Source organism: Carya illinoinensis, chromosome 12 (genome assembly GCF_018687715.1).
Source record: "Carya illinoinensis cultivar Pawnee chromosome 12, C.illinoinensisPawnee_v1, whole genome shotgun sequence".
Lineage (NCBI taxonomy): Eukaryota > Viridiplantae > Streptophyta > Magnoliopsida > Fagales > Juglandaceae > Carya > Carya illinoinensis.
Genome location: NC_056763.1, coordinates 20,018,929 through 20,029,033, shown reverse-complemented (window position 1 = coordinate 20,029,033; position 10,105 = coordinate 20,018,929). Strand labels below are relative to the sequence as shown.

The following is a 10,105-nucleotide window of genomic DNA, read 5'->3' as shown; positions in this document are numbered from 1 at the left end:
TGGGATCAAATATAGTAACCCAGTATTCGTATTGGGTCTTATAGTGAAAATGAGACCCGGTAAGAATATTGGGTTAACAACAATTTGATTTATAGGTTTTTCCAGCGATTTTTCAATCGCCGTTAATACGTTAAAAAACAATTCATACAAAAAGTAATGGCATCGATTAAAATAATACCAACTACCGGCGACTTTTCTATTGCCGGAATATAATTTTACAACGGTATTATATATCCCGGCGATGACAAAATTGCTGTTATATAAAATGACAGAGATTTTGTCATCACCGGGACATTAATTTTCCTTTTTAAATAAATTTGCCAGCGATGACAAAATCGCAATTATATTATATCACAGCGATTTTGTCATTGCCAGGATATTAATTTAAAAACCGTAAAATTATCTTGGCGGCGATGTAAAAGTCGTTGTTATATTATATCACAGCGATTTTGTCATCGCCGAAAAATTTATTTAAAAAGGGAAATTAATATACCGGCGATGTCGAAATCACTGTCAAATAATATAACAGCGATTTTATCATCACCGGAATATTCATATCAAAACCATGAAATTAGTTGGCAGCGATGCAAGAGTCGCTGTGATATAATATGACAACGATTTTTTCATCACCGGTAAATTAATTTCGGAGCCGTGAAATTACTTGGCGGCGATGAAAAAGTCGTTGTTATATCATTTGACAGCGATTTCTACATCGCCGGTATATTAATGTAGTGAATCGGAATTTATTTCCCGGCGATTACAACATCGCTGTGATATAATTTCACAGTGACTTTTCTATCGCCGCCAAGTAATTTCACGGTTTTGAAATTTATATACCGGTGATGTCGAAATCGCTGTCATATCATATCACAGCGATGTTTTAATCGCCGGGAAATAAAATACCATTTTGATATTATATGTCGGCGATGAAAAAATCGCTGCAAAATAGTGCACATTAGGCGGCAATTTTCAGATATCGCGGGAGTATATAGGTAGTGGCTGAATAGTACCGATGATGCAGCGGCGACTATAAAATCACTGGTATTTGAAAATGGCGGGGATTTTTGTGGATTTCCCATGGATTTTTCATCGCCGGGAAAAGTCCCTTATGTTGTAGTGTAATGTGTTTTGTTATTTTGTAGCAGTAGGCTGTAGTAGGGAAGGAACTTCATTTGGTTGGCGGTTGCTAGTCTAGATGTGTTCATATATATATATATATATATATTTATGTTTTGTATTGATATAAATCAGTACATATGATAGGGTAAGAGCCTAAGAAAGTGACAGCTGTGTATTATTATGTAATTGTTACTTGTATTTTTTTTTTTTATCTTTTTCTATTTAGACTTTTTAACATAGGATAACTTTGATATAAGTTATATTAGTTATAACTTATTACTTATTACTTATTAGGTATTTTGCTGATTAGGGATTTTTTTTAATTTCTATATTTCTATTTTTTTTTTTATTACTATGATTCTATGAATGGTGGATAATATGGTTTAAGTTACTTGGAATGGATGGAATTAGAGAAACTGGGAGTTTGGGACTTCTGCAGTGCTGCAACTGCTGGTGCACTAACTACACCATGTTAGTGTTTTCCCTTCAGGAAAACTTCCGGGAATATTATTTTTTGCAGTTATTCATAACATGACTTAGTGTAACAGTATTGATAATTGGAATATTTAATGTTTTCTGGAGTGCTGCACTAAAATAATTAGATTGATAATCTTGATTATTTTTATTTTCCCTTCAAGATCTTTTCTTTTTAGTATTTTTGGACTTAAAATTGGATAAAATGTTTAGTGGGCCAAAAAATTTAAACGGATTGGGCCTAAGGCCCAGTTCGGACCGGGGCAAACTGACAGGACCGGGCTCCCCAAATGGGATCGAGAGACTGACCGGACCGGCCCATCCCGAATGGGACCAGACCGAATCGGTCCTTATCCATTTCGGTCCAATCCAGGGTGGAAAAACCCTGGACCAAATAGGTCCGGTCCGGTCCATAATACCCCATCCAGACCGACCGGACCGGACCGAACCGAACCGAATGAACCCCTAGTGAGGACAATATGGATAGTTCTAGGTTTGATGACTGGAGAAAAGGTCTCTGTGCAATCTAACCCGTCAACTTGATGATATCCTTTTGCCACAACTCGAGCTTTGAGTCTATCCAACGAAGCATCGGGTTTGTGTTTTAGCTTGAACACCCATTTAGACCCAATAACATGCAAGTTCGAGGTACGTGGGACAAGTTTCCAAGTATGATTTTGGTGAGGTGCCTCAAGTTCTTCATCCATTACTGCTTTCCACCTAGGGTGAGCAAGAGTAGATCGTATGTTATGAGGTTCTCGAGGGACGTTTGTTGAGGATACGAAGGAGGTTAAGGCATATTTTGGATTGGGTTTAATTATTCCTCTTTGTGACGGAGTCACCATAGTACATAAGGGTTGGTGTGGTGTTTGTGACACCTTATCACTCCATTGAATCCCACAAATCAAGGCCGACTGCTGGGTTGTGCTAATAGCTAAGACCTTGGCTTTTCCTTTTTCAACTAGAAGAGAGATAGTAGAGACACACCAATACCTTCACAACCTTAAATCTGACTCTAGGGATATCAAACACAGCATGTCCCTTCCACCCAAATCCTGCAATCAACACCTCATCATTCTCCTCAATATAGTTTAAGCAAACATCATTAGGTACAAAAGCAGCAATCTTTTTTCCATTTTTGATCAGTTGAACACGGGCACATTTTCTAATAACAAAGTTTGGCTGCTTAGCCTCAATGCCAATCTTTCTAGAACAATTCCCTTTGCATGGAAGGATCTAGCAAATGATTTTTCCCACTCATTTCCCAAGTGTGACTTCTTATATGACTTTTCAGCCCACCTCTGCCTTCTACGGTGCGACTTCAGCTTATGACCAGCTCCCATTTCACAAGTCTTCCCCATGGTGGATGAGCAAGAGGTTAATCTACTGTAGCAAAGGAATCGGGAGCTAGAAGCGGATGGGAAATGTCGTATGGTGCAAGTGGGATTGAAAGCTTTGAAGCCTTCAAAGATTGCCAACATCGCTGGGTTTCGGGGTTCGTAGTGGGATTGAAAGTGGAAGGATGAATCTGGAAGGATAAAGGCTCAATTGGAAGTATGTGGCCACTGATTTTTTTTTTTTTTTTAAGTTTCAAAGTTTATTCAGTTTTGGGATTTTGTTTAGATAATAAATTCATGTTTGAGAAACCAGGTCTATATCATTTCTTTTTTTCAGAAACCCAAAATCTTGCAAATTGCCTAAATTCATTTTCCAGTATCCTTCTTCTTCTTCCCATTCCTCCTCCCTCTTCATACATATTGTGAAACAAAAAGTCATTTTCAAGGGATAGTTTCCAGCTCATACTTAAGGAAGTTCGAGAGTAGGCTATTGCATTGTACTTCGACGAAGAAACCACCATCCTCGTTGCATTTGATGGTTGCAGCATCTGTGCGGAGCCCAACAAGAGGGTAGAAAATGGAGTGGGTGAATAGGGAGAGTGTCTGTTTTCATTTTTTTCTAATATATCGTCTAACATGGCAAAATGCCTAGATAGATAGACTTTAATATGTATGTGAAAGCTCTTTGTATGTGTTGAGATTTTGAATATTCTCATGTATAAATTTCCCAGATAGAGGGACTTGAATATCTTGGAAGTTTTGGACTTATTTTTTCTATCTTTTGGAATATTGAACAACAACATATATTACTTATTAAATGAGTCAAAGAACATTCATTACAAAAACCCCTTTACAACAAAGGATTCAAAACACTTTGATCAACGTGTTTAGCATTACAACAAAGACCCAACAACAGATAAGTGTTCAAAACAAGGAATCTACACAAAAAGCACATATGTTGGACAACACTTTCAAAACACAAAAAGCTCTACTTCGAGCGTCTATCCAAAACACATTCTTTAAACTGCCCACATCGATAACACGGTAAAAGTCTAGATTTTTTTCTACATATCATGAAAATAGTTCATTAGAGCTTCAACACTTCCAACTCCGAGGCAAAGTTGTTGTGCTTTGTCAATATAGTTTCAACATTCTTTTTCCCCAAATGGCACATTCTCATACCCTCGGCCTCGATAATTACAACCTTGAAATCCTTTGACATACGTATTCTTGCCTCATCATTTATTTCAAGCCTCTTAGCCAAACAAGCATCTACTTTCTTAAACATCTGAAGTATCTTGCCTTCCCCTGACTACATACATGTGTGTGCTCCAAGGTTACACTAGACAAGCTATATCCACCATCCTCAATTAAAACCGCATTAACTCTTGCCTTACACCCTATCCTCTCTGGTTGTCTTTGCTTGAGAACTTTCAAAGCTTTACTCTTTGCTGCACCTTACCGCGCACATACCAATGTAAACTATCTAATCTTCCCATCATCTCCTTGTCTAGAATTCTTTCTACGCACCAAAAATTCCTTATATTTAGCATACTTCATGTAGTAAGATCAGACTTCTTCTTCACTAGCAAAAGTCATTCCAACCTTGGATTCTTCGACACCATCATCATTATCAGGTCCACTGTTTATCGGGCCCATCATCATTGTCAGGCAAAACATCAACCCCTACGATATCCGATAACTCATCATCATTATCCATTAACAGCACTATGTCGAAAGCCATAACAACTCAACCTTTAGAACCTACAATCAGTATCCAATATCTCAATTAGCATACAAATTTCTTCGAGCAAATGGATGCAAAATTAAAATACTACGAACATAAACCCAATTCTTAATTCTGCAATACCATTAATATAAAGAAGCTATCAAAATAAACTAGCACAAAAAACAAAAAAACAAAAAAAACAAAAACAAAAGATTGTATCCATTTTTTGTGGGTGTCATCAATCCTTGAAAAATATAGATATTTTTTTATAAGTAATAAAATTAGACGTTAAACACATTTAGAGTATTTGAATGCATGAATCTTTACCTAGAACCAAAAAAAAGGTATCAAAATGCATGAGCCTTATTAAAAAAAGAGGCAAATGCTAGAATCTCCACTCCAGATCACTATCGGCAACGATAAATCTTTCAAAAATATTGTAAATGGGTAATAGATAATCCAAGGTATTTTACTTGATTTATCTTCATTCTACACCAACACGTGCATTCTACATTAACTTTTTATGGATGTTAATAGAAGCTGTCAGTGAGTCCATAGAAGCTCAATAGTCAATACACATTAACAAAATAGAGATGAAGAAATTGTTCAAAACAAAGCATAACTTTCACCTTGGGAGGCCAACTCAGAGTGACTCGTGAGGGAGGGAAGGCAAGTGCGAGATGGAGGCATCGAATCATAGGCTTTTATATATATATATATATATAAAGAAGCTTGGCTTGACTCAATTTTTCTCTGAAGATGATGCTGGGAGTGGTGGTCGACAACATCAGGGAGGGGGGCAGGTGGGTGGAGTGGAGTTAGAGTTCAGGTCCACGAAATCGTTTTTGGCAAAAGACAAAAGTTTCCCTTTTTCTCTTAGACAACATGGTACACTCCACGTCATGCGGTAACTGGGAGCGATCTTATGGAAGTGACAGAGTATCTTTATTCAAGAAGAAAAGGCCTTTCGTTGATAGAACCCAACAGTGTATCATTTTCGGATGTTATACTAAGGTTTTGATTTTCGTTCCACTCTAGCCGAAACTTGCCGTTCCGATGTAGTGTCTGGTACACTCTACCACTTTGTTCCGTTTTGCGTCAAATTTTGATCATTTAGGTCAAATTTCAGCCATTTCAATCGAAATTGAACGTTTCAATCTCCATTCCATTTCGGGCTATTTTTATAATTTTCTTATATTTAGATGACATTTTTGCAAATTTTAAATCCACATTATATTTATTTAATTCCAAAATATAAAATATATTTATATAATTTTAATTTTTTATAACTTTAAATATGTTACCTCATTTTTTTCTTTTCTTTTTAAATATCATTATTTTTAATAATTTATCTATTCTTTTATTTTATTTTATTTTTGTTTGTGTCTCAACTTAAGAGTGTGATGTTTTCAACATATATTCATTTATAAATCTTCAATTATTCTATGTATATACACATATACATGATATACACTTACATATATATATATTTATTCTATTAATTGTTAATTTATAAATATTTATATATAATATATAATTAATTTCAAAACAGTATCAGTATCGAAATATTCCGTTCTCATTCTGTACTTAATCAAAATGGTTCCTAAAAATAGTATTCAAACCTTTGTGTTCTACTTTGTAAAGTGCCCCTACTAGCCAGTTCCGTTGACATGTGCGGAGGCCGTGATTGATCGCCATTTCAGCTTGGCAGGTGAAGTTAAACAACAGGAATAGGCTACGTACAGAAAATGAGTGCAAATAGTGACATCTTACCAAACCTATTAAGAAATTTTGGAAGAAAGAAAAAAGGATATGCTAAAAGGTACAAAGTTTTGGGATGTTGTACAAAAATTAATTGAAGTTCTCAAATTAATAAAAAACAAAATTATCTAAACGTATATATTTCTAGCGAGAGTAACGTCAATTAATGGAATTTACTAAGGAGTAGCCATTATTTATGTTGCACACCACATATTTATAGGTTTTTATAGAGTGTAAAGATACTTTTCATAGGATATATAGATATTTTTTATAAGGTGTGTGGTATGCAGTGATGAATAGTGACTACTCCCAATATTTTCTCTCAGTTAATATGCTACTTATATTCCACGATTCACTGCCCACTTCCACAATTCACAGCAGGTAATTAAAACTCCCCCCATCACCAAAAATTAAAAACAAAGACAATGGATAGAGACTATGAACGGCAATGGATCCTGAACATTTTGTTCATAACATTTCAGCCCATCACAAAATCTGGACAATCAAACATTTCAACACCAGCAAAATCAGAAAACCCTGCTAGCTTGTGTTCTTCTCTGGCAGTCAATATGAGAGAGTCAATATAAAAATGTGCATTGGCATGAAAACCGAGCAGTTTCTGGTAAAAAGTGCTTCCTTTTTATCCACGATATGGAAGCATCATCCTGCACTTCAGTATTAATACATGAATTTGCTTACTTTTTCTAGAAATAACAGCAGAATCAAAAAATGGCCATATAGTTTTATGGAAGAAGCCTAATCCAATGTTCTAAACATGAGAGGTGAGAACAGAATTACACACACACACACCCACACACAAACACACACCTGAGTATTACATATTTACAGCTTACCAAAGAATTATAAGAAAGCAAACAATAACCTATTTACTGTTGCTTGCAAGTTGAAACAGAACCTTAGAACCCCATATCACAGCATAAATAATGCTAGCACAATGCACAACTACCATCATTAATTATTGAGTGTCGACTCAACAATCCACATTCACAAAATTAATGTGTCCTGTATTGCTAAGGCTGAGTTTTTTTGTGAATTTCATTTCATCATCTTTATTTTCTAAGGCTGAGGTGGTCAGATTTGGGACATGAATTACTATTTGAGGCCATATGAGGTAGCTTCATGGGTACATGGAATTTTCAATATTTTCTTTTTAGATGGATATGGACAAAGGAATCATTTTGATAATAAGAGCTAATCCAAAGAGTAAAATGATAATTGAGGGGCAAATAAAAAACAAATCAAAATCAAGGACAATTACCATACCAAGTTTCTGAGATGTCTCCATAACAAGTTGAACTAAAACTGAACTCATGATCTTTAGCCAATGCCGCATTTGATTATGTCAAAAGTACTCACATCTCCATGGCTATGGGGAGCCCTTGAAATTCTATCTTCCCTTGGTGCGCTCTAACAACATCAGGAACCTCATTTTGATACTTGCTCACAAATCTCACCATGAATTCCTTCTCGGCCATTGTGACCATACCAAAGAAGCCAATATCCTCCTTGATCAACCCCTTCAACATCAAAACTTGCATAACTGAACACCTCGGAATAATCCGCTTCTCCAAGCTATGCTGTAGAAGATACAGACAATTGGAGATCATAGAAGGCTTCATCTTCAGTTTGTTCACAAGGAAATCCATCATTTTCTTGATCTTCTTTTCCGAACAACTCATACACAAGGGTCGCCGCTTGAATGCAGAATAAATCTCAACCTCTGACAAACCAAAACTCCTAAGAGCTTCCACCTTCTGCTCCCACAATGTTTTAGTATTTTGTGCCATGGACATGATGGCGAGAACAAATTTCCGAGAATTGGGATCAAAACCCAATTTTATAACTTCAACAACAATCTCACTAAACCGATTGCCACAGATAAGCAGAGACGATGGTCTACAAAAGAAATTCAAAACAAATGACCGGGGAACACCATGACTTATCAGAGTAGCGATGTTGGGCTGTAGCGTATGTACAACGTTTGTTCTAAGTACTGGGCAGTATACCTTTATAACCTTTAAGACATTCTCGTCAGTTCCAAGAATCCGCCTAAGCTCTTGAACACACGGAATGATTGTTTTTTCGAGGCTCCTTGTTAGAACAAACGGCTCTGCGGATAAAATCTTTGTAATTTCAAGATCTGAAAAACCTAACGACTTGAAAAACTCCAACTTTGGCTTAAAAATCTTTTGAGCATTATACGTATACAATGAGGGACAATTCATCGTCAAAGTTGTTATTTGCTTATCACTAAAACCATGTGCCCTAAAAAACTCGACAGCAGCGTGTGCATCACTTTCTAGCACAGCTGGGTGTTTGCTAAGCATTTTGGCGAGACTAGAGCCAGAAAACCCCAAGGATTCAAACACTTTTATGTTGGGCATAAGGGTATTTTCTAAATCAGCCAAAAGAAATACTGGACGTATTCTAATTAAGTTGCTGATGTGGGTCTGCGTCAAACCGTGATTTTTCAACAGGTCAAGAACTGAATTGGGATTCTTTACGTTCTCAATGTTGAGCTTCTTGGAATATGAAATGGCTGATTCCAAGGAAAACCCACATGAATCTTGGAGAAAGGAGACTGTCAGAGATTGTGGGTCCTTGGAATTAGAAGGTCCTGAGATAGATTTCAGATAGGAGGTTGAGAAAAAGTTTGCGTGGCTAGTTTTCGAAGGTCTGTGCTTTAGTTTTTGGGGCAACCTTGAGCAAATTAAACGAAGCATTGGATTTGATTGAGAGAAAATACAGTTGATTTAGGAGATACAAATGAAGGATGGTTACCTAGTTAGAGACTTGAGATGCTACTACGCGACGCTACTGAGTTGCCTGAATCATCGACCTCCCTCTTCTTCTGGTTCGCGAAAGGCATTGCTATGGCATTGTGTTCACTATATATGCCGGGCTTTGATGAAGATATAGGGCTTTTTTTTTTTTTTTTTTTTTTTTTTAAGTTACCTGTAAATTTTTCTAACGGGAAATGCTCCCAATGCCGCGTAAGCGGTGCCATCCAAATGCACCACTCAGGTAAAAAAGAAAAATTTTAATAATTAAAAATAATAATTTTAAACCTATTGATATATTTTTTTATTTTAATAATTAAGAAAATATATTAAAAAAATAAAAAAAAAATAACACTGGACGTGACCGCCCAACGGTAAAAATAGGTGGCAGAGTAGTCCCATCCTTTTCCTAGAATTTGGTTAAAATATTTTCTTAAATTTTATCTATTTTTTAAAAATCTTTTAAATCTTATTCATTATTCGTTCTCCATTCTATAAAAATAAGATATAAAAAAATTGAGAAATATTATTATGCGTTCTCAATAATACTCTTATTTTGATCTATTGACACGTGGTGAAATGTTCTTTATTTAAAAAATATTAAAAACACAAGCACTAAATTAAGATTTTAGCTTTAAATAAAGTTTTCAGACGTCACTTCAACGAGGCAAATTGAGCTTTACAACTTGAAAAATTCTTCTTATCATCTTCACAGTTCACACACCATATTTATTTTATTTTATTTTTTATTTTTTCTATAATAAATATGAAGTGTGTAGATGATAAATAAAATAATTCAATTAGTTTAATAAGAATAAAATGAAATAAAAAATAAAAAATAATATTTTAATATATAAAATGTGTGGTGTGGAATGTTGTGTAGC

The 10,105-nt window shown here is 35.5% G+C and overlaps 1 protein-coding gene and 1 pseudogene across 4 annotated transcripts; both read right to left on the bottom strand.

Moving 5' to 3' along the window:
- Window positions 1-2,327: 2,327 nt before the first annotated feature.
- LOC122288835 lies at window positions 2,328-3,380 on the bottom strand (annotated as a pseudogene).
- A 3,450-nt stretch (window positions 3,381-6,830) lies between these two features.
- On the bottom strand, window positions 6,831-9,337 carry LOC122289665 (transcription termination factor MTERF15, mitochondrial-like). 4 transcript variants are annotated; one of them, XM_043096858.1, is made up of 2 exons: window positions 7,705-9,337; window positions 6,831-7,085 (listed from the first exon to the last, which is right to left on the bottom strand). In XM_043096858.1, the coding sequence occupies exon 1, from the start codon at window positions 9,162-9,164 to the stop codon at window positions 7,794-7,796; it is 1,371 nt and encodes a 456-aa protein (XP_042952792.1). In that variant the 5' UTR covers window positions 9,165-9,337; the 3' UTR covers window positions 6,831-7,085; window positions 7,705-7,793. The 4 variants fall into 4 exon arrangements, with proteins under 4 accessions (XP_042952792.1, XP_042952795.1, XP_042952794.1 ...); XM_043096861.1 differs by having other exon boundaries at window positions 6,831-7,090; window positions 7,700-9,336; XM_043096860.1 differs by having other exon boundaries at window positions 7,700-9,336.
- Between the last annotated feature and the right edge of the window lie 768 nt (window positions 9,338-10,105).